At 36.3% G+C, this 25,235-nt stretch overlaps 1 protein-coding gene across 3 annotated transcripts in view; it reads left to right on the forward strand.

Annotated features, from left to right (window-relative positions):
• Positions 1 to 25,235, forward strand: part of RALGPS2 (Ral GEF with PH domain and SH3 binding motif 2) — a 155,865-nt gene that overhangs the window by 115,411 nt on the left and 15,219 nt on the right. For 2 of the 3 annotated variants that reach the window (XM_004761986.2, XM_004761988.2), the window contains 9 exons: positions 3,900 to 4,037; positions 5,023 to 5,113; positions 9,390 to 9,457; positions 11,673 to 11,808; positions 12,592 to 12,743; positions 16,201 to 16,255; positions 18,669 to 18,746; positions 20,306 to 20,411; positions 22,973 to 23,065. In XM_004761986.2, coding sequence (XP_004762043.1) covers positions 3,900 to 4,037; positions 5,023 to 5,113; positions 9,390 to 9,457; positions 11,673 to 11,808; positions 12,592 to 12,743; positions 16,201 to 16,255; positions 18,669 to 18,746; positions 20,306 to 20,411; positions 22,973 to 23,065 — 917 coding nt within the window. The remainder of the gene's footprint in view (positions 1 to 3,899; positions 4,038 to 5,022; positions 5,114 to 9,389; positions 9,458 to 11,672; positions 11,809 to 12,591; positions 12,744 to 16,200; positions 16,256 to 18,668; positions 18,747 to 20,305; positions 20,412 to 22,972; positions 23,066 to 25,235) is intronic. The other variant, XM_004761987.2, reaches the window with a different exon arrangement.

A 25,235-nucleotide genomic window follows, 5' to 3' on the forward strand; every position in this document is an offset into this window, starting at 1 on the left:
TGGTTGAGGCTACAGAAGTAAGATAATCCAGGAAAGGAACATGCAGAGTGAGATTAATGACAGAACCATGGAGAACACCAGTTTCTAGGGAACATGAAGAAGAAGAAGAATTGGCCAGGGGTGGGGGGGGGGGGAGTAGGAAGGTCCAAGCCATTGGAGCCAGTAAAGCCTCAAAGAACAAAGGGAATAATAAAAGTACTGAGACACTAAAGAACCACAGGAGACCAAAAGAAGATTTAATAATGAGCAGGTCCCTTATACCTTTGTCAGAGTAAATTTCAACAAGATACAGATTTCAGACTGTATTTTTTTTAGAGATTTTATTCATTTATTTGAGAAAGAGTGCACGAGCAGGGGGAAGAGCAGAGCGTGAGGGAGAAGCGGAAGAAGCGGACTCCCTGCTTAGCAGAGAGCCCAGTACGGGACTCAATCCTAGGATCCTAGGATCATGACCTGAACTGAAGACAGGTATTCGACCAACTGAGCCACCAGGTACCCCAGATTTCAGACTATATAGTAGGTTGAAAAGTGGATTAAATTTAACTGCCAAGTGGATTGGTTTCCACAATATATTAAGAACTTAGAAATCAGTAAGAAAAAAAAATCCAAGGAAAAAATGGATAAAAGACATTTCATAGAAATATAAATATGTAACCTCATTACCAATCAAGAAAAGGAAAATTAGAACACAGTGAGATAATATTTTATACTAATAAGATTGGCAGAAGTCAAGAAGACTGATAATATCAAGTGTTAGCACAAGAGTGGATTAGTAGAAACTTAAATGCTATCAGTGGTAGTGTGAATTGATAAAGCTTTAAAAACCAGTGGAGGGGCGCCTGGGTGGCTCAGTGGGTTAAAGCCTCTGCCTTCTGCTCAGGTCATAATCCCAGGATTCTGGGATTGAGCCCCACATCAGGCTCTCTGCTTGGCAGGGAGCCTGCTTAACCACCCACCCCCCCCCACCTGCCTCTCTGCCTACTTGTGATCTCTGTCAAATAAATAAAAAATCTTAAAAAAAATAAACAGTGTGAAGCTGAACATTAATAAACCATATAAATGCCATATATATAATATAATATGAGATATATCCTAGGAAAATTCTTGTACATGTGTCCCAGGAGATACTTACAAGAATGTCAGCAGCAACTTGCAGGGAGAGAAGAAGTAACTTAAAAGTATCAAATAAGTAAGTAAATTGTGATACAGTTACATGTTAATATCTTCTCAGTCTAAGGAATTACTGCTGCATTTAGCAACACAGATAACTCCTGGAAACAAAATGGTGAGAAACAGCAATCACAGAAGGCCCTATTTTTTTTTTTTTTTTAAGATTTTATTTATTTATCTGACAGCGAGAGATCACAAGTAGGCAGAGAGAGAGGAAGGGAAGGAAGCAGGCTCCCTGCCGAGCAGAGAGCCCGATGCGGGACTCAATCCCAGGACCCTGAGATCATGACCTGAGCCGAAGGCAGCAGCTTAACCCACTGAGCCACCCAGGCGCCCCACAGAAGGCCCTATTTTTAAAAATTTAACAAACACCTATAAATTACTTACTGTGTACCTGTGTTTACGAATGTTATCATTGAATTTAACCATAAGCAAAAGTAAATATATTGTACAGGGATACAGACAGATGTCTTGGGAAAAACAAAACGAGGGAATAATTTTAAGTTTTGGAGTAGTGGTTAGTTACCTCTGGATGGGGAGGCAGGGAGATGATACAAGGAATGAACAGCACATGTAATGTTCTACTTCTTAACCTGCCTGGTCATTCACCGGTATCACATTGCTTGATAACAACCAACATTACATGAGTTAGAGTATACTTTTTAAAATGGTAAAATCATGATTCTTAAACAAATACAAAATGAATACATGTCATGATTCTATTTAAATCATTAAATTTTTAAGGGGATCAGGAGGATACTGCAACCATTTCAGGAGAGAATTCAAAGTACCACACCTACCATATAGTCAAGAATGCTATGATAAATTTATACATAGTTGCAGAACTGGTCAACATCCGTAGAACATTAATCATTTACATTTTATGTAAATGTTATGTTTATGAACATAAGGCATTGGCATTTTTATGGACAGGAGTTTGTATTATTACTAGTTTTCAAAAACTTACGGAGTTTGTTAGATAGCTCAGAAAGTCCGGAAGAATACACTGGAGATAGGATGCCTGGTTTGTTTTTTGTTTGTTTGTTTGTTTGTTTGTTTTTTGCCTATTTCAGAGACTGTCATAATTTTTCCTGACTCGTGAACTTTTATATGTGTCAAATATTTCATTAAAAAGAGACAAAGGATTAAATAAGTGGAGGGGTCTCTATTTCTCTTTCAAGCTGTTTGTTATAGCAAAAGGGACAGGGGTCCTGTCCAGAGAAGGAATCAGATGTGACCAAAGAGTTACCTTGATTTTGTTTTCTTCAAGAGAGGAGGTGTAAATGTAGGCCTCTGCTCTTCTCTGGAAAGGAGCCCACGGCGGGTGAGGAGGCTGCCGTGATCACACTCAGAATCACAGTGGAGAGGAAAAAGGGATTCTTCTTCCTCTGAGATTGAAGGAAAAGCAGCTAAGCTAAAGATTCATTTGAAGTCATTAAAAAAGAAGTTGAGAGTCTCTAAAGTAAAGGAAGTATTTATGATAGATGGCATCAAGAGTACCTTTAAGACTTCCTGAATGGAAAAAGAATGAATAGGATGAGTAAAAGGATTGCCAGCCCAAGATTTTAGGTTGTTTTAAGCACCTGTTGTCAAAACACTGCACAAGATTTTCATGTTCTTAGAGTGCAAGATAGAGCAGCTGCCTTAAATGAGTTTATAGTCGTGAGAGATAAGATATAGAGTTTAAACAGATTATAAAGTCATAAAAATTACCAAGTGAATGGTATTACAGATACTGTATGAATTTATAACAGCGGGTAGTGGAGAAGCTAGGGTACAGGTATATACTCTGAGATCCAGCTCTGTTACTAACAGTTCACATGGCATTAGTCTGTCAATATCTGTGGACCTCGGATTCTTCCTCTGTAAAAGGGGGGCTTTCCTTTCTTGGAGTCTGTGAGAAAACTAAAAAACAGTTGACACTGACCTAGATATTAAATAAAATTGAGATGGGCAGAGATAAGTCTTGGAAATAGTCAAGATGAAAGAAACAGGATGAAAAAAGAACACAGGGCTTTTTTGGAAGTCAGTGTATGTGGTATATAGGTGGTTTTTTCAGAGTCTGTGAAATGTGCAGTGATGAGGTAAAAAGTAGGAAAGTGTATTTTTCTCTTCAACTATAGTTGTCTTTCTTACACACTTTACATGTGTCGCCTTACATATCTAGAACTGGTAAAACCAAGTTATATTTGGAGGTTATTTTGTTTGCACAGAGAAATGGGGCAGTGGGGTTGCAGTGGGGGAAAGAGTTTCAGTTTGTAATCACATGCAGTTTCAGAAATCCAACTGTCTATCTTCAGAACAAGACAGTACACAAATACTTCATGTCTAATGCCGTGGGAACTGCTATAAAGTTCATCGGGAGCACCTGGCTAGCTCAGTTGGTAGAACACTTGACTCTTGATCTCGGGGTTGTGAGTTCGAGTACCCCACGTTGGGTGTAGGGATTATAAGTAAATAAACTTTAAAATAGAAATAAAAACAAGATACCCTCATAAGAGAACATTTACAAAAATATTATTTATGTATCTGACCCCAAATCCATGGAAACCTATGCCTCAGTGATTATGATTTAGCAAGGCTGTGGTGTATTAACAATAAATCCTAAATACAGCATATATTTAAATGTAGTGATGAACTAGGTTTTTGGGTTTTTTCTTTTTCTTACTTTTATCATGCTCTTCCAAACTACAAGTAAGAAAACACTCATTTATCTCATTTTGTTTCAGGTATCTATTTATCAGATTTAACATATATTGATTCAGCATACCCATCAACTGGCAGCATTCTAGAAAATGAGCAAAGGTCAAATTTGATGAATAACATCCTTCGAATAATTTCTGATTTACAGCAGTCCTGTGAATATGGTACGTTTCTGGGGAGTAATACTACATCATTATGCTGTGTTTCTTTTGACTCATTTATCTGAATTGATAGCCATTGTTTGCACAGCAGGGAACATTATCCTACTATAAAGGAAAATAATGATTGTTTAATATTTAGCATCCTGTTTGATACCTTGCTTTTAAGGAGTTGAAGTATTTCATATTTAAAATTTTGTTTTATCTTTTTTCTTCTGTAGCAACTTTGCTAACATAATTTATAAGATTATTTTCTGTTATTTCATCTCATTTGATATTCCTGGTTACAGAAATAGTTCTTACATTTTTCAGTTTGGGAAGGGACTAAGACCTATGATCCTTGTAACAGTTGACTGGCTTTCTTAAGTTCATCATTAAATAAATAACCAATTTTTTGTTCAAGAGTATTTAATGGGAAAACATGTAGAAAGAGCTTACACAAGCCCAGATAATGAGAAAAATGTTGTATTTTTTTTCTCATTTTTTATGGTGTTTGGATGCTTTCAGCTTGGTAGGGAATAAAGATAACCATTACTGGTATATATTTTTAAAATGTTAAACAATGAGTTTACATTATCCAATTTATTTAAAATAGATTTGTTTTAAAGTTATTTTATGTGCATGTGTATACTTCTAAGAAAACCTTAAAAACTTCTGAAAAGTATATGTGGGGAGGACATTTATCAAATATGTGGGATTTGGTAAATGGAGCTATTTGTTGTTGTTGTTGTTTTCTTAATACAATCTGAAGAGAAACCAGAGTATGTTTGGTGTTTTGTTTTGTTTTTTAATCTGTACAAACAGCATGCAACTGTAATTTTTTAAATTACCATCAGTTTTGCATTAAATAAAATCTACCTCAGTAGTCTCCTCCTAGAGTTTTGGTGCCATGCAGCCTTAATTTTTCTTAAGTATGTATTTCTTAAATTAACTTTTAAAATTCTGGTTAAGATATACTGCGTCAGATAATTATTTATCACATTTTGCCTAGATATCCCCATGTTGCCTCATGTTCAAAAATACCTGAACTCCGTTCAGTATATAGAAGAACTACAGAAGTTTGTGGAAGATGATAATTACAAGTAGGTTGGATCTTCAGAAGTGGTTTAACTTTGATCTGTGTTCTATCTACCCTTTCGTCCCCATGTGTTTAAACATCTGAATTTTATATCATATCATGCAAATGCCTAATCCCAGTTTACAGTGCTTATGATAAAGGTATTTGTATACATTCTTTATTTTATGGTTTGTTTGTTTTTTTTTTTTTTTAAAGATTTTATTTGTTGATTTGACAGAGAGAGACTCAGTGAGAGAGGGAACACCAGCAGGGAGTGTGGGCGAGGGAGAAGCAGGCTTCCCGCTGAGCAGGGAGCCTGATGGGGAGCTCGATTCCAGGACCCTGGGATCATGACCTGAGCTGAAGGCAGACACTTAACGACTAGGCCACCCTGGCACCCTTATGTATTTCTTAAAGCACTTGGTATGATTGAGACAATTTACAAATACCTCATCTGTTCTTTTGTTTAAAAGTGTTTCACTTTTCTCAAGTTGTTGAGAGCTGATCTTTGATAGTTCCAGTGTAAATGTCTTCCTTTCTTTATATTCAAGCACTGAATGTTTTTGGAAATTTATCTTATAATAGATTGAAAAAATAATGAAACCCTCTATAAATAGGAAAATTATTCCTTTTCTAATGGTAATTTTTGGACACATCTTTGAATTTGTTTTCAGTTGTTTTTATGGATTGAGACAATATTGAACCTTTCTACCTCTAGGGTAGAGGCATATGTCCAGTACCACACTTACCCTTTTCTCTGTTATACCAAGTCCTTTATTAAGGGTTTCAGAAATCACTTTTAAAATACAGCTGCCCATTTCCTTCTTTTTAACATCTGCAGTTCTGCCCAAGGTAGGAAGGATTTTTACATTTTAAGCCTTTTTATTTTCAGTGACTACTGTACCTCTTAACTGCCAGGTTTTGGGGGTTTTTCGGTTTTTTTGTTTTTTCAAAAGATGGAAGGACAAAGAGCTTATATCTCTTGAGGCTTCTGATGCTTCTTGTAACTTCATTTGTTAATTTCAAATAAGAAGTTTTTGCTTAGCTTTATTATGCAAATTAGTCCCGAGCTTTCATTTTTCTTTGTGTCTTTTACAGATTTTTTTCCAATAGATTCCAATAAACTTCATACTTATACATACTTTAAAAGCTTACAAAGTGAGAGACTAGGTTATTTTTCATTATTAATGCATTATATAAAAATTTTCTTGTATGATGTGATTATCAACTGCCTTGTTCCATTAAGTTTCAACAGTTTTCAGTGAAGAAAGTACCAATAAAAGGCTACAAATTCTGGAAAATAACTAGAAATAAATTCTCTTCAAAGATTAAAGCTCTAGATAATATATATTTAAATGTATCTAAAATTTTATTAATGTTTAAAAACACCTTTATTGGGGCACCTGGGTGGCTCAGTCAGTCAGGCATCTCCCTTCAGCTCAGGTCACGATCACAAGATCCTGAGATTGAGTCTCCTGTCAGGCTGCCTCCTCAGCGGGGACCCTGCTTCTTCTCCCCCTCCTTCTGCTCCCCCTGCTTGTGCTCTCTGTCTCTCTCTGTCAAGTAGATAAATAAAAATCTTTAAAAAAATAAAAATTAAAACACCTTTACTGCCATCTTCTCCCCGTACCATAATATTACCACTTTATATTTCTATATCAATTTTTATTTTATAAAATAGTTCATCTGAAAATGTCTGAGGTCAGTGGCTCAGCTTTTCAAGGCTGCAGTTTTTTCATAGATTTGTTGTCGCCCTGGGTTAGGGGCTTCTTGGATTTGATGGTCTGTATCTTATATTTACCACTATTTCTTCCATCTTAGCTATGATCACTGGCATAGCACAAAACACTCATGTTTTGTCTAGTGAGATATCTTAAACTCAAAATATGATTAAATAGTTGTTAAAAATTTCTATATCTGGCTCAAACTTGTTGAATTTAAAAGAAGTTAAAGTATTCAATAGTGAAGCCTAAGAAATTATTGTACAGTTATAGAGGGTGGTAAATTTTTATTTACTGTGGTGAAAGTAAAAGTGTTTAGTTAGGCTAATTCTTACTTTGTTAAAAAGATATAGTAGCCAATGAAGCCATTAAGTAGCTTTAACTGTCAGTATACTGATGTGAGATACCCTCATTTTTGTAGGAAAGCTAATGCTGTTGTACTGATTTCTGTTTCCATGAGTGGCTAGAACCAGAATGGCCTTCCCATTACAGTCATTTTAACAAATAGTTATTAAGCATTTGCCGTAGGTGAGTTTTTTGTGCTACTTGCCAGGATTACAAAAACAAAATCTTGTTCTTGCCCTTAAGAAGCTCATCTCATACAGAACACATCCACAAGACAGATGATGACAAAGCAGTGCAGACATTACTGTGATAGATGACATATGCTTGGGATGCCTTGGGAACATAGATCTGGGGGGGAGACCTAACTCAGCTGTAAGTGGGAAAAATGAGGGAAAAAGAACATGAATGGTTTCAGGAGACAGTGTCACCTGAGGCTTATTAATCTTAACAGGTGAGTAGATGGTATCTCCATGTAAGGAGTGAGGAAAAGTGTTCCAGGGGATGGAAGGATCAGAGGATTAGGGTGGGAAGCAGTGTTTTTGCTTTGGGGAATGCTCAGTCACTTGGCAGTATTGGGGCATCAGATGGGAGACTGAATAAGACAGTTTTTTAAAGATGCAGTTGTGTTTCAGGAACCTTCTAATTCAGTATGCTGAAAGTCAGCATTTTAAGATAAGAGCCATTAAAATGATTAGAAAAAATGGTTTTTCTGATGAGAGATTTAAATAAAAATGACACCTTTGGTATCCAAGGCCTCTGTTTTTTTGGTAGCTTCATCTATCTATAGGGAACCAGTATAGACACTACAAATTAATGCATGGGTTGTTTTTTTTTTAAGATTTTATTTATTTATTTGACAGAGATCACAAGTAGGCAGAGAGAGAGGGAGGAAGCAGGCTCCCCGCTGAGCAGAGAGCCCGATGTGGGGCTCAATCCCAGGTCCCAGAGATCATGACCTGAGCTGAAGTCAGAGGCTTTAACCCACTGAGCCACCCAGGCGCCCCTAGTGTGTGTTTTTTAATCAGGATGGAAATCTTCCACAGTTCCTCCATTTTAATACGAACATAATCTCTTTTCTCGGTGAACCAGCATCACTGTTCCTGAATGGTGTTTTGATGATGACACATAGACACCCAACCTCTGACTTGACTGCTGTGCTTTAAGATGCTTCTGCTTTTTGTACTCCTGGCAGCGGCGTGACTCACCCATACCTTCCTCTCTGTTCCTTTCAGCTGCAGTGAGGTTATCAAGGAAGTAATAAGTTGAGAACCTATAATAGATTTATCATGATGAGTATCACTTGTATTGTACAATTTCATTTAAAAAAAACCCAGTTGGTAGAATGCTTTTTTTTTAAGTATTAATATTTAGACAAATACTTAGTAATAATGGGCTTTGTGGGCTATACCAAAGTATTTTCTACAACTGCTGTATTATCCTGTTTCTTGAAATGGCATCTACTGATAGGAGTCATAATCTCTTTTTGATGTGGAACTCAAAACTGGATATATTATCCTAAATGGAACTTACGTTATCAGCTAATAATCTTTGACTTAAGGACAGGGATTTACCAGGAATTTTGCAAATAACTTTTTTATTATTAAAGATCTTTGAAGGAGAGCCTGGGTGGCTCAGTGGGATAAAGCCTCTGCCTTCAGCTCAGGTTGTGATCTCAGGGTCCTGGGATTGACCCCATATTGGGCCCTCTACTCCGCAGGGAGCCTGCTTTCCCCTCTCTCTGCCTGCTTGTGATCTCTGTCAAATGAATGGATAAAATACTAAAAAAAAAAAGTTGAATTAGTTATTTTGGGGGATGTTTTGGAAATTTTCAGTGCTACAGAAGCCATTTGTTCATCCAGTAACAATTCTAGAAGTAATTTGTGTAATACATGAAAATTCCTGAATTTAAGTGTCAGGTATCAATATAACTTAAAGTTAAATCACTTTTTAGTCATTTATCAAATATTTTTAAATGTGTTGAACCATTTAGTTTGGGGGAGATTTTTCTGTTTTTAAATATAACTTTTTAATTTCTCTGCCTAATATTTCTAAGAATAACCATAAGATTTGCTTTGTATGAAAGAAATAAGAGATTTACTATTATTAAGGATTGCTCTTGAAAAATTTATAGCTGAGATTGTTATTAAAATGCTTTGTTTTTTGTGAGGAAATACGTAATTTTAATATTGTCAAATGTTAATCATTTTATGTGTTTTGTTTATTTTTAATATTCAGGCTTTCATTAAAGATAGAACCAGGGACAAGCACGCCACGCTCTGCTGCTTCGAGAGAAGATTTAGTAGGTTAGTGCATAGTTTTTTCGGATTACTGAATAACAAATCAGATAACCTAATAAGAAATAATATGCTCAAAAAAAAAAAAGAAATAATATGCTCCAATGTAAATAAATACTTAGCACATTTTATAATGCATGCAAAAATTTATTTTTGGTATTAAAATATATCACTTTGGGTTTTTTTGTTTTTTAATTAAGAAGTTCCTTGGAGTTTATAGTAATGTACAAAAAAACAAACTAATCAAGGAAAATACATACAACAAACAAAAAAACAAGTGTTTATAAATACCTGTTCTTTTTTTATTAAGAATACACTATCCTGGTCAGTGAAGGTTGATGACATTAAAATTTTCTGTGGTTTGAGTGGAAATTTTTATTAACATGAATAATTATGGAAATCAGTTTTAGTAACATTTTAGCAATTTCACTCTAATACTGGGCCAGGTACAAAAAATAATAAAAAATAGTCACAATCCCGTAATTCACCTATTGCATTATAATGGGGATAATATATGTGTACCACACATAATTAAAAATCTAAAATTAGGGAGAATTGTTCATTGTTTGAGAAATTTTTTTTCCAAGATTTTATTTATTTATTTGAGAGATACCACAAGTAGGCAGAGAGGCAGTAGAGGGGTGGGGGGGGGGCAGTGGGAAGTAGGCTCCCCACTGAGCAGAGAGCCCAATGCAGGTCTTTATCACAGGACCCTCGGATCATGACCTGAGCTGAAGGCAGAAGCTTTCACCCACTGAGCCACCCAGGTTCCCTGTTTAAGAAAGTATTAATAAGTACCTTTTTTGAAATTTTAAATGCAGACTTTGGCACTAAACTTCATATTAGATACCCTGTAAGTATTTGGAGGCCCATTCAATAAGGTGTGTAGGAAGCAAGGGGACAAGTCATGATGATACCTAGGGGGAAAATATATTAAAAGCAGTGGAAAACATGGCAGTCTGAATCCCTCACATTTGCTTTTGTTTTCTTTGTTAAAATGATATTTTGCAAATCTTTATACTTTTCAAGTTCCGGTTTTTTAACTCACATAAGTCTGAAGGATGTCAAAATAGATTGAAATTCCAGGGCGCCTGGGTGGCTCAGTGGGTTAAGCTGCTGCCTTCGGCTCAGGTCATGATCTCAGGGTCCTGGGATCGAGTCCCGCATCAGGCTCTCTGCTCAGCAGGGAGTCTGCTTCCTCCTCTCTCTCTCTCTGCCTGCCTCTCTGCCTACTTGGGATCTCTCTCTGTCAAATAAATAAATAAAATCTTAAAAAAAAAAAAAAAAACCTTAAAAAAAAAAAAAGAAATTCCAACTTGAATGCTTGACCTGCCCCACATGCTCTTTCTCCAAGAAGAAGTTAAAACTAAGAGAAGCGCTGTGTAAAATTAAATGAGCACTGAACTGGGACTCCTCTGTGTGATTACTTCCAGGCTTAATCTATGATTGTGATATTCTGGGCCCATCTCTTCTAATTCTGCTTCTTCCTCTTGAAAAGAGGCAAATACTAATACTGCCTGCTTAGTGCAATAAGATAGAAATTAACAGATTTTGTATGTTTTGGATTTTGGGTTTTAAGACTCAGAAAGCAAATATTTTTTTTAAAAATTTTATTTATTTATTTGACAGACAGAGATCCCAGGTAGGCAGAGAGGCAGGCAGTATCGGGGGTACGGGGAGGTAAGCAGGCTTCCCGCTGAGCAGAGAGCCTGATGCGGGGCTCCATCCCAGGACCCTGAGATCATGACTTGGGCCTAAGGCAGAGGCTTAAACCGCTGATCCACCCAGGCACCCCAGAAAGCAAATATTTTTTTAAATTTTTTATTTTTTATAAACATATATTTTTATCCCCAGGGGTACAGGTCTGTGAATCACCAGGTTTACACACTTCACAGTACTCACCAAAGCACATACCCTCCCCAATGTCCATAATCCCACCCCCTTCTCCCAACCCCCCTCCCCCCAGCAACCCTCAGTTTGTTTTGTGAGATTAAGAGTCACTTATGGTTTGTCTCCCTCCCAATCCCATCCTGAGAAAGCAAATATTTTAATGTTCAGTCAATTAAATAGATTTAACTGTATCATTATCTTAAAATTTAAATCACATTTTATATTTTCTATCAAGGGATTAAAAAGAAAATCTTTTTGAAACAATCTGAAAATTTTCTCTCCCTGTGTGTCTCTCTCTGTCTCTGTCTCTTTCTCTTTTGCATTTAACCTCTAGGTCCTGAAGTAGGAGCATCTCCACAGAGTGGGAGAAAAAGCATGGCAGCTGAAGGAGCCTTGCTTCCACAGACGCCACCGTCCCCTCGGAACCTGATTCCACATGGACACAGGAAGTGTCATAGCTTGGGCTATAAGTCAGCATTTTTCATTTAATCTTTCAGATTTTTAAGTTGTTTCCAGTTGAATTTGTTTTCTCTATGTTTTATTAGTTAAATACAGTTTTATTTGTAGAACAATAGTTTTTTCCTGGTTTAGTAAAATACCTTGTTTGCCTAGAAGCGTTTAGTTCTTCTTTTACCTTAATTTGGAAATAAGCTTTTCCCAACAGTGCCTACATTTGGGGGAATAAATGAGCTATATTACAGAGTATCATCATAAATAAAATGAGGAAAGCAATTGCCCATTCTCCTTTTAAATTACAACTTTTATATCAAAACAGTCATTGCTTGTCTTAAAGTAGGTCACCATAAGTAAAGGTGTATAAAAATTACTCCTTTCATTCTTAAATATAATGAAAAGGAAACTGATCTTTTGTTAACAATCGTTACCTTTGCAAGATTGTTTACTCAAAATGGGGCCCATAGTTTACCTTTGCCATAATTTTTGTGAAAGTTTAATAGCTGTTTCCCAGAAGTGAATGTGGAACTATTTTTTAATGGACCCAAGACTCAAGATGAAATTAAAATATTATCTGTTACATAAGATAGGGCCTGGCCTGGTTTCCTAAAATATTTTCCTTAAACTGTTAATTTTAGGCTTTTATGGGAATATCTATGTGATAGCTTAGCATGAGAATTCAAAAGTCAGTTTAGGATAGCAGGTAAATGTTCTATATCTTGAATCTTTAAGAGTATTTTTATATCCTGAATTAACCAACAATAATAAAATATATGAAAAATACTTCTCTTTGTTTCCAGTTTCATTCATAAAATGAACACAGCAGAGTTTAAGAGTGCAACATTCCCAAATGCAGGGCCAAGACATCTACTAGATGACAGCGTCATGGAGCCCCACGCACCATCTCGTGGCCAAGCAGAAAGTTCTACTCTTTCTAGTGGAATATCAATAGGTGAGAAATACTTCTCTGAGAGGATTACAATGTATAAAAATGAGATTCTTAATAAAACATTTGGAAAAGAGTCACTAATCCTAACATACATAGAGAAACTTTGATAAAAGCGAAGTAGCAGGGGCCCCTGGGTGGCTCAGTGGGTTAAGCCTCTGCCTTCAGCTCGGGTCATGCTCAGGGTCCTGGGATCAAGCCCCTCATCAGGCTCTCTGCTCAGCAGGGAGTCTGCTTCCCTTCCTCTCTCTGCCTGCCTCTCTGCCTACTTATAATCTCTGTCAAATAAATAAATAAAATCTTTTAAAAAAATAATAAAAAAGCAAAGTAGCAGTTAGATATAGGATCATCTTACTAGTACCTACTGAAGTTAATAAAGAAATCATGGTATTTTAAAACACTGCTTGATATTTTTTCTCCAAAAGGGGAGGCATTTGAGGAACGGTGAGAAAAGAAGGTGGGCTGGTTGAATTGGTTGCTTTATGCAGTTTGGTTGTAGGAATGAGAAAAGGGGTAGAGTTGACATACTCCCAGTTTTTTGGATTAAGCAGTTAGTTAGTTAAATGATGGTACCATTGCCATGATAGAGAAAACCAGAAGAGCAATCGTTTGTAGGTGGTGAGGTATTTGTGAAGGATGACTGAGTTTGAGAAGTTGGGAATCCTATTTCGGACGTGTTTGGTCCACATGGAGCTGTCAGGTAACTGAATATGTGACTTTTGAGCTCAGTGGGTTCGAGTTAGGTCTGTAGATATTAAGTATATCACTATCAAATGCAAGAAAAAAAATGAGGATGGGAGTTGATCAGTGTGCATTTGGCAAGATAGAAGTCATTGGTGACCTTGATAAGACCTGCTTCATAAAATAGTGGCATCAGAGCCCTGATTGGAGTAGACTGGAGAACGAGAAGCCAGGGAATAGAGATAAAGGGGACCAAAAAATTGGGACCATATTGGAAAGGGATGTGAGGTTATGAGGAGAATTTGTTTTTACTTCCTAAACTTTATTTTCTGAATCTTTTAGATGAGCATTATTTCTTTTGATTATTGGAAAAACCTTCCTACTAGGTTTTGTTTGTTTGTTGTTTTTGTTTTTCTTAAGAAGGAACAAGAGGAGGAAAATAGCTTCTCTGATTAAGTGCCTGATTGCTCAAGGGCTAAGCCTATTATTATTAATAGGATCATCTCAGTATTGATGAATAGTCAGTAGAAAGAAATCCTAGAAGAAGGAGTTCATTTTCTTAAATTGACTTGCTTAACCCTTTAAAGTTCCAAACGCAATGAACAAAACTGATTTAGAGCTTTCCAGCACCATTCAGCGATTTTTAAATTCCAAAGTTCCCCCTTTGATAGGTACAAATGATTAAATAATGATAAAATTCACAAAATAGAAAAAAAGTTAGCCACCTCAAATACCTTTTCATTAATGCTATAAGCTGTTACTATGCAAATATCAACCTCAACCTGAAAAATAATACATAGTGTAATTTTGCAAAAGAAAGAAGAACTTTCTTCCCATTAAAAATTTGTTACACTATGGAATCTGGCATACCACTTAAACAAAAAAAAATAATTTTTACAATTACATCTCTCAAGTATATATATTTGACTTTTACCCATCATAAAATTTTTTTTAAAGATTTTATTTATTTATTTGACAGAGAGATCACAGGTAGGCAGAGAGGCAGGCAGAGAGAGATGGGAAAGCAGGCTCCCTGCTGAGCAGAGAGCCAGACATGGGGCTTGATCCCAGGACCCTGAGATCATGACCTGAGCCAAAGGCAGAGGCTTAACCCACTGAGCCACCCAGGCACCACCACCCCCATCATAAATTTTGTAATGATAATTCTTTAGTTTATCTGTGGCTTTTTCACTGATGTTCTTTTGGTTTTCACAAGATAATTATCTCGTTATTTCATTCAGTTACAGTTAGTGTCTCAGTTTGGAGGCCTTTCTTTTAGAACAGGAAAAGACTATTTTAGGGATGCCGCTAACAGTAGAGTATGCAACTCTTGATTTTGGGGTTGTGAGTTTGAGCCCCACTTTGGGTATAGAGATTACTTAAATATAAAAAACTTTTTAAAAAAAGGAAGAGACTATTGTAATTTTGCCTTTGTATTTATTTATTTTTATTGTAAGGCTGTTAAGTGGGTAAACAGTAAAGATTGTTATATCCTTGTTTGTAAATTAGAACATTAGACATAGATATTACCTTGGACAGTTTTTGTTTTAAAGCTCTATATTCTGGAAAGAAAGTAATTTATAACCATAGATGGTAGATGTTACACACACACAGTTTGTAGTTAAGGGTTTTTTCCTTAGCTGTAGCTTTAATCTACAATACTAGTCTGTACTATGGAGATTTTGAGAAAGTACTCTAGCGAAAGTAACCAGTGCTTGGGACAGTGACCTCTAACATTTTCTGATGTGGTATAGAAGTCATAGATAACCTAAAGTGGTCTGGCCCAGCTAAGAGAAGTATATCCACTCTGAGTTTCATGCTTCTAGAAAGACTTACATTTTTCTGCAAATAAGTCATAGTAATTATGATTGAATTTCCAGTGTTTACCATGTAATGCTACAAATCAAAAGATAATCTACAAGACTCTATTCCAGTTTCTCATCTGAACCACACAACCAGAAAATTTTTTCTGTTACTGTTAACTCTGTTCTTCCAAGGATATTATATATATAACTAGCGCCACTCTAAATACATAGATAAGGCATTAATCCATCACCTACAATGTGTACCTTTTAGCACTGGAGTTTGTGTCTCTTACAGAACACTGGTATGAAAGTCTCATAGACAGTTCACTTGATATATAAGAGACAGATTAATCATAAGTTTTGTTGAGAACCAGAATTATCTTTAAAATAACATTTAAATCAGTATAAGTTGTTTTAGACTTTCTAAGTTTATTCCCCTCAGTTTTTTCTTTAGTTAACGTAAAACTTTATATTTTAACTACTATTTTTGGATTGTTACAGCACCTTTTTTTTTTTTTTTAATTTAGGGATTCCATCCTCTTCTACCTTGCCTCTGAAGGCAAAATTAAATTTCATTAAGCTTTTTATCCTTAGGATAATAAAAAGTTTTATAAGGCTTGTAGAGATAAAATAGAGCATGAACCTCTAAGAATTTCTCAACTATATTGGTCTTAAATTTTGACCATATTTTTAAATTTGAAAAATTCTGTGCCTATGGTACATTCCCTAATGGTAGAAAATTGTTTATTAACATCTGTTCTGTGCTATTTTGTTATTTTAGGTAGTCTTAATAAATTCCAACATTCTACAGAATGTGCCTAGCAGCATTAATACTAGAAGGAAGAATTAATATGTGGATGTTCACCCACGAATAACATGACTGTCATTTTAGAAGTACAATTAAAGAATCTATTTTTAAAATACAAGATTATACTGTAATTCCGATGTTTAAAAAATAGAATAACTTTTGATTTTAGGTAGCAGTGATGGTTCTGAACTAAGTGAAGAGACTTCATGGCCTGCTTTTGAAAGGTAAGAATTCTTCATTTGAACTGCTTCAGGTTTAGTTTGTCTTTCTTAAAAGATGTGATCATATGCATTTTAACAGATAATATTTGTTACATATCTGTAAGGGACTATTTATAAGCTTCCGCCTGGTGGCAGAAATTAAAGTTGATATTTAAGTCTTAGCTAATAAATACATGTTTATTTGGTGACTTGATACATACTTGAACTTTAGTGCTTTTAAAATTACAAATCTAAAATCATAATAACCAGTCATAGTCAACTTACCTACTTATGTGTTTAAAATTACTTCTTTAAATTCTGGTTCATTTAAGTAATATTAGGGCATTAAGTAGCGTAGTCTACTTCATTCTCTGCTACCTTGTCAAGGGCAAGAAGACTCAGTGTTAAATTATACTATAAGTAAAGCAGCTTGAAGTTTGAATTTAAATTGACATTACCTCAGAGTATGTACAGAGTGCACAGATTTCTAATGAAATCCTGTAAGGCATGTTCCCTTCTCCTTTCTTTATTGCTTTAAGCTTTAAAAGTTGCCATCTGCCTACTGCTTATACGCTAATATTGATCTTCGAATGTAAGATCTCCTGAAAAATGTAGCCAAACAGTGCAAATAATTTATTTACTAAACATCCATTAGGACTTTTATTTTGTCTTTGACCATTTCAGTTCTTCCATTTTTATATTTACAGGATGCTTGACTCTTGCCAAAATAATTGCTCCCTTTCGTATATAAACTGAGCAGCCTAAGTTTCTAAGCAGCTTTGAGGGCCATATTGAAATTGATGGCGTTGAAAATAATTATCTAACTCTGTATCAGTCACTTTTTTAGTAGAAAACAGTTTTATTGACTATCCATAAATGATACTGGAATTGGTTAATTTCATGCTGTTTAATTGGAATATTATATTCTTATTTTTCTATTACGTGATTAAGATTTTATTTGTAGACCCAGCATTTCAAAGTACTCTTGAGCCTTTCTACTCTAATTATCAGTGTTCCTAAGTCTTACTGTTTTTGAGGGGCCTTAACAACTTGTTTTTGCATACTATTTCTCTTCCAACCTTTGTATTCAGTCTCTTTATTAGGGTTTGCCTGAAACGAGAAAAACACAAGTTGCCTCTGGCATGCTGTCTGTACAAGTGACTTTAGTTCTTTCCCTCCAGGAAGAGCATCATGTGTTGATTATAAGAGTATATTGTAATCTTTAGATAAAAAACATTGATTGAAAAAAATCATTCCTCCATTTGCACCAGGATAGTGTTGTATTCAGTAATCTGTTCTCATCCCAGCAGGTTACTTTTGAAGAAAGTATTTAACGGTGTCACCTTCACATCTCAAAACAATGTATTTCTTCTATGACAGATGTTTTACTTTGCAGACATTTGCAGCTAAAAAAAAGTCTGTACTTGTGCCAAGTTTAAATCTGTGGCTTTTGGAATTTTGAGAGCAAATTAATGCTTCCCGGCAAGATTCAGACATGGAATAATAAACAGTAAATAAAGAGCTAGGATTTTTTAAATACTTCTTGTAGAGAGTGAATTCGAAAATAGTTTTCTGAATGTTGAACATATCACTCTCTGTCCTTATTTCCTACAGAGACATCAAATATGTTGCTGTTTAAGTTGCTAAAATGATACTTTTTGTTTTAAATCACATTTATCAACAGTGCAACCTTTGGCTTTTCCCAGGCAAAGAAGTGTTGGTGATTCTGTGTGTGTGTGTGTGTGTGTGTGTGTGTGTGCGCGCGCGCACATGCGCATGTGTGCGTGTGTGTGTGTTTATTTCCTTTGTTAAGTATTACATGCCATTTTGGATAAATATTATCTCAAACCATTTATATCATTTATCAGCTTTACCATTTATTTCAGTTGATGTAGAAATAAAATAATGCCTTTTTACTCAGCTTGTCTCTTTTATTAGTTTTTTGGATTTAACGTAAAGGATAGAGAGGAAGATAGAGATGTTTAGGCCACATTAATTTTAAGTTTAGAGCTCACATCGCTTTTAGGTGTCTTCATAGGGACATATCATAAAAATGAGTTATTTATATAGATCCAGATACCATTTTTAAACTGGAGTCCAAGAACTGGAATAGAAACAAAAGGATTTTTGAAGTATTTTCTAGGTTTTGATAGTGCTGGTTATAAATAACTCTTTAATTATCTTAGCAGATTTGTGAAAGCAAATGTATATAAAAATGTATGGTATATACTAAGACCTGTATTTCTAGAGTCCGTAGTAGAAGAAAACATCTTTTTTTAAATCTGTGCTGCGTGCTTAAAAAAAGAGGAGCAACCACATACTGTCCTTTTGTAGGATTTAGAAAACGGTATTACAGGAAGAAGTTGTTATATTGTTCTAGGTATTGTTGTGAATAAATGCATATGTAATATATACGATTTATAATGGAATCCAACAGGAACAGATTATACCATTCTCTCGGCCCGGTGACACGAGTGGCACGAAATGGCTATCGAAGCCACATGAAGGCCAGCAGGTACAATCCCCCTGCATTCAGGGGTCACAGAACTCCCTTCTGGTGTTGGTGATTGGCTAAATGGGTGTGATCTCACAGTATCTCTGTTCTTTCTCAATTAATTGGCTTAAAAGCTAAAAAAAAATACCCACAAAAGCTTTCTTTCCAAGATTTAATGTAGAGATAAATTTGAACTTTCCTTTCTGATCCACTGAGCCGATTGCAAAATTAATTCCAACTTGGTGGCCTTATAACAGCTGCTGGTTCTTGGATAAGCATTATTCAAAGGCTACTGTCAAAGCATTTACTTGGCCAGTAAGTCTCCAGTTCATCTTTGTTAAGAATTTTCCATATATCCTGCAGGCTCTGAATTTCGATAAGTCTCAGTAAATACTATTTGTGCTTTTCAACTCATTTTGTTCAGTGGGTTTATTAGTTAAACCAGGTCTCTTTCTGTACCATATTAGCTGCAGAAGGAAATGAGACTGTTAGATTGACATGGGGCTGGAGGTTACTGGTAATGGGTAATCAGCTACTTCATAATACAACAAATAAAATAGCCAACTTCAGAAGTAAACTTTCTATCAGTTTGCTGTCCAATCTCTTTGTGTATACCTCCCTGAATATAAATAGCCATAGCATGAAATTTCTAGTGGTCTCGAGGTTTTTAAGTCACTTTGAAGACACCTAAATAATCATAACGGGATAACCTAGCAATCTTCAGTTTTTTTCCCTGTTGTAGGAATTCTGCAGATCATGTCAGATCCCCAGAGAATGACAGATTTTTATTAGTGTGTATGTTTTAATTGACTTGTAGAAGTTAACTGTTGTTTTAAATACAGGACCTTAAGGCAGTTGGGGAAAGATATTTAAATGTTTAGTTATTCTGTGATGGTTTTCTTAAGATCAATGAAAAGGAAATCTTGAGTTTTGGAATTATTCCTTTCTTGGAGATCCTGTTAGGCTATAATCAAACACTTATTCATTGAGAGCATTTAAATGTCATTACAACTTAACTGCAGTACACTCGTTTTTTAAATATGTTGTTATTACCTATACTGCTTCTCTCACCTGTTTTAGAATTAAAATTAAGCATGGGTTTTCTTTTTCCTTTCTTTCCTTTTGGAACTTACGCTCTTTTTGTTTTGGATTTTTTATGCCTGAATACTTTTTAACAAAAAGAATCCTCACCTTTCCTACCAGGACTTAAAAGTTTCTAATGGGAAAAAATGTTTACAGCAGTGATGCAAATGGGGCATGTTAAGAAGAAGAAAAAGTCTTAAATCCTTGATTTAATCTTCACTAAAGTGAATCACTCTATTCTTTCTAAATTACATTTGTTAAAATATGTAATAAAGTGTGTTTTTTAACCATCTGCTGACTTTAATAACTTCCTGATTAAGCTTTTGTGACAGCTTATAAATTTTAGATCAGTAAGCCTTTATAATTGTGTCTTCTAATGCCAAGTACAGTAACAAGGTTTTAAAATTAAGAGTAATTACTTTGCAGTTAAGTACCTACTTTGTAACTACTATACACAAAAGGTTGTACATGTTCTTTTTTTCATTCCATTATTATAGTTCTGCAGAATCAGAGGATTTGGCAGTGCATTTATATCCAGGAGCTGTTACTATTCAAGGTGTTCTCAGGAGAAAAACTTTGTTAAAAGAAGGCAAAAAGCCTACGGTAAGATCTTGATGTATTATATTTTAACATATCTCTAAAAATAAGCAAACATAGAGGACCCTAAAAAATATGAAAACAATGAAATAAAACCAGATGTATAGTACATTTGAAATAATTGGAAATCGCATTTTCCTCACCGGGTTTCTTAATTTAGACTTCAGTTAGATCATACGTTGAGGGTGTACTCCTCCCCATCCCTTAATACAGTTCTTACACAAAACCACTTCTCGGAGAACCTTGAAAGTATATGCTGTTATGAAATATTTTAGTAATAAGTTTAGGAAAGATAAAGAATAGAGAGTAACAACCCCCAAATGTGGAATGCAACCAGTTTTGTTTTGTCAGTCCTAAGTCATTTATTTAAATCTCTGTAATGCAGTTTCATTTTCCTTCATGAAACCCAGAGAGTAAATGACCTCCAAAACTTCATTCTGTTTTTTTTTTAAACGATAAAAGTTTAGTGGCCCAGAGCCTTTTGTAGATAACTTAGAAGCTTCTTCTTTCCCAGTAGCAGCAAGCAGTTTGACTGCTAACGAAAGAAGACTTCTTTTTTTTTTTTCCTTTTCTCAAATAATAGTATAATTTATCTGTTCTGGAATAAAAACTTTCATTGTGTATCCAGACTTACCACTTTTGAAGATATGAGAGCTTCTTCAAATGTAACAGTGGTTTATATCTAAGCAGTCTGATTTTGCTGCTTACGTCACAGTAAACCTCAGGCACACATAGTCGAGAAGCTACACGAGGCCAGCTAGGAAAAACTAGGAGGAGTGTGTCAGCTGGGGCATTATGACGCTGTTGTGTACTAGATGCTGGAAACAGAGCAGCAAACAAGATGAGGCCACGCGCCTGCCTTGTGCAAGTGACATTCCAACGAGACAGAAAGTAAGACCGTGAAATAAGGGGATGGGATGGCAAGTGAGAGGGTGAGGAGAAGCTGAATGCGCAGGCGAGCCAGCCACATGAGGATCCCGAGTTAGGCAGCGAGAAGGCCTGTGGCCCTGAGGCACAGCAAGTGGAGGAGACGAAGTCAGAGAGGACAGTCGGGGTTGCTTGATGAGGTATTAGGTGTGATGTATGGGAGAGAGCATGGAGGTGAAGGTGGTATCAGGGTTGGGGGCCAGTAAGTCTTGGCTACGTAAAACTATGTGTTTTAAGTATAGAAGTGGAGACGTCAGTTTGTCTCTAAAAAGTACAGTTCAGAAGTTCTGTCGGAGATGGTGGCCAGAGACGGAGATTTGAGTGCTGTTAGCATACAGATGGTATTTTAAGTATGGGACCAGGTGAGACTGATTATCTGTGAAGAAAGCATGGCTGGGGAAGAAAAGAGGGCTGAGGATAGAGTTCTAGAGCACATCCAGGTCTGCTCTGAGAAGCATAGAGGAAAACGAAGGAACTGTTACCAGAGAAGCGTAGAGGTTACAGTATTTCAAGAGGAAAGGAATGGCTAGCCATGCCGGATGTTGCTAAGGGGTTGAGTGTGGTGAAGAACAGGAGCTTTGGGATATGTCAGGGATCAAGGACCTTGACAACAGCAGCCTAACTGAAAGCAAGCTGAGGAGAAAACAGGCAAGAGAGAAGTAGAGTCAGGGATTAGAGACGCCCTGCAAGAAAGTATGCTGTAAACAGGAGCAAAGAAATTGGGTGCTCTCTGTTGGGGCAGGGGACAGGCAGTGGAGGCATTTTCAGTGATGGGGGTGCTGTGAAGCCTCGTTTGTGTAATGATGGGAGAGGGGGAGAAATCAAGACAGTGGAGAGAGGAGTAAATTACAAAAGCAGATTTCTTGAGGGAATGAGATAGTGAGATCTAGAGCATGAAAGGAGGGTCGAGTTTCTCCTTTGATAGAAGCAGCATTAGCTCTTCTGTTGCAGCAGGAAGAAAGGCTGAGTAGGTGGGTCAGCAAACAGACACTTGGTCTGGGAAGATGAGGAAGTCCTCGCCAGATTCCACCTATTTTTCTCTGGGAAGTGTGCAGTGCTGTTAGAAGGGGATGGAGGATAAGGAATTTTAAGAAAAGGAATGAAATGGCTGTTTGCAGAGAGGAAGAGTATAATGACTTGATGGGGTAAAAATGAAGTACTACTGATGCCTTTATGAGATTGCTGGTTCTGATTTTACCAGTTGGCACAGTCTGATGCCTCTGGCAATATTCAGTTATTAAAATGTGCCAGGTAATCAGACTGTTAAGATTTAAATAAGGCTGGCGTTCTATCAGGAGAGAGGGACAGTGAGATTCAAGTACTTGGAAGGGAATGGGTATAGTGCTGGACCCTGTGGTATTGGCTGAAAATGAAGAGAGGAGGAGGCTACAGGATGGGGAGGCAGCGCAAGGCTCGATAATGTTGAAAAGTGGTATGATTGTTGATGAAACCAGTAGTTATCTGAATAAAAGTAGTGGAGTCTTTTTGGTGGAAGTGACAGGAATGTGGGAGGTAAAGATTTCAGAAGTGATTCAACTCGAGGCTAAGGTGGCTGGAGTGGAGCTAGAGGTCCTCGGCATTAAGAAAGCAAAGAAACTGAGAAGCCAGTGGTAATAATGCTTCTGTGTTTGTCTTTCCAGGTAGCATCGTGGACAAAGTATTGGGCAGCTTTGTGTGGGACACAACTTTTTTACTATGCTGCCAAATCTCTAAAAGCTACAGAAAGAAAGCATGTAAGTATTCCTCCTCTAAACTGCTAGCAGAGTTTACTCTTCGTGGTTGTAAGGAAAGTAGTCCTAATGGGATGCAGCAATTTGGATTTTTTCCATATTCTAATCCAGAAGATCTTACATCTATTCTTTGTGTGAGTGTTGTGGTAGAATTACTTTTATTTAGTAAGACCATTCCAGGAAAGATTTTGGAATAACTTCCCTATTTAGAGGTTTCTTTTTTTGAATACTACTTTTCCATCAAAAGGTCAAAAGTGCACATTACCACTGTCTGTCTTGGCATCAAACCCTTCCCAGGCCTGGGTTTCTTATTCAGAAAACAGTTGAAAACTATTGCTTTGGAGTCTCAGTTCATAATCTGTAAAATGTGAGAAATTGGGACCGTCATCTAAAGATCTTTCCACCTCAGTCTCGGACAGAGTGGTTTTGCTCAACAGTGAAGAGGAGTAATTATTACTCTCCTTATTATAGTCCACTTTCTTGTGTTGCAAATTGCTTAGAAGAAGCCTCTCAATACACTTTTTCTCCAAATGTAGAGCCTTCCTATAAATCTTTTTTGCATGCTGTTTTGTTTTTACATGCTAGTGATCCAGTCTTTGAAAGGAAGAAATTTTCCATGTAATGTTAATAAAATCCCCTTGAGAAGAATTTTATTTCTAAGTCATGTATTTTGGAGTGAAATTAAGTGGTTTACCATATGAGGAAAGGTAATCCACTAAAAAAATCAATCCTTTTACTGTGTATAAATTATCTAGTGACATTGCATAATTCAGAGAAGCTCTTCTCTCTATCCATATGGTTCTAGTTCTTTATAATCAAACCGGAAGGGTGCATTTTCAGTTTAAATGAATGCTGTAAGTGCCTTAAGATGTTATCACCTTCCTTCCTTCCTCACCACACCCACATCTATCGTTGTCCTGAATTTCACATTGATCATTACCTTCCTCTTCAGAATTTACCATATATGTTTCTTTAAACAACACATGGCTTCATTTGTGGACTGTATCTGAATGGAATCATATGAATTCTCAAGTTGTGTGTGTGTGTGTGTGTGTGTGTGTGTGTGTTTGAAAAGGAGAGGATAGGGGAAGGAGCAAAGGGAGGGTTGGTGGGGGGGAGGAGAAATTCTTAAACAGGCTCTGTGCCCAGGGATGAGGAGCCCGATGTGGGGCTCAGTCCCACGACTCTGACATCATGATCTGAGCTGAAATCAGGAGTCAGACACTTAACAACTGAGCCACACAGGCACCCCTGAAGTTCTGGCTTTTTGGCCCACTAATATTTTACAGTTGTTTAGATACAGTCCTCACATTGAGGTAAAGGACTGTTTTTTGTAGTCTGGTTAAAGTGACTAACGCTCACACAACCCATAGAGTTACACACTAGTTCCAGCAAACATTTTGCAGAGTAATTGCCAGATGAATACTGCTGTCCTCAAAGGGAGGAAAAAAGGTTGCTGTAACGAAATTAAATCCTTTGTCTTCAGATATAGTTAACTTTTCACATAGCCACTTTGAGATGCTTGGCTTGATTTCACTTAGTTGATGATTATTTTTAAAAAGTAGCTATTCAAAATTAAATGTTTTTTATTTTTTCCTAACTTATTAGAAAGAAGTGAAATGAAGTTAGAGCATAGTGGTTTGTGAGGAAATCAAATGAGTGCCAAGGAAATGGACTATATTCCTAATCTTCTTCAATTAAAACTGTTCGGGTAAAATAAGAAATTAGAAGAATAACCTAGAGGGTAGAGCGACAGGCTCCTGTTTATATTACAGAATCAGATTTAGAAGAGATGTGGCACAGAACTAAAAGCAATGAAGGAAAAAATCATTTTCAAACAAAATACAAATTGAAAGAAAATAATAAAGGATTAAAATGTATTCTATAAACAGAGCACAACCTGTGTAGTGTTCTTGCAGTTTAACCTGAACCTAATCATGAAGAAAGAATCAAATCCAGATTGTGGGACAATGTACAAGACAACTGGCTTAGATTTTTAAGACCAAAATGTGGTGGATGGAGGGGCGTGAGGGGAACAGGAGGACTCTTATAGATTAAGAGAGACTGAAGAGTCTGAAAGGTAAATGCAGTGTGTGCTCTGGTTGAATCCTGGACACAATGTCTTTTTTTTTTTTTTTTAACTACAAAGGTCATAATTGGGACAACTGAAAAA

The sequence above is a fragment of the Mustela putorius genome, unplaced genomic scaffold (assembly GCF_011764305.1).
Source record: "Mustela putorius furo isolate JIRA1106 unplaced genomic scaffold, ASM1176430v1.1 tig00003942_pilon_pilon_pilon, whole genome shotgun sequence".
Lineage (NCBI taxonomy): Eukaryota > Metazoa > Chordata > Mammalia > Carnivora > Mustelidae > Mustela > Mustela putorius.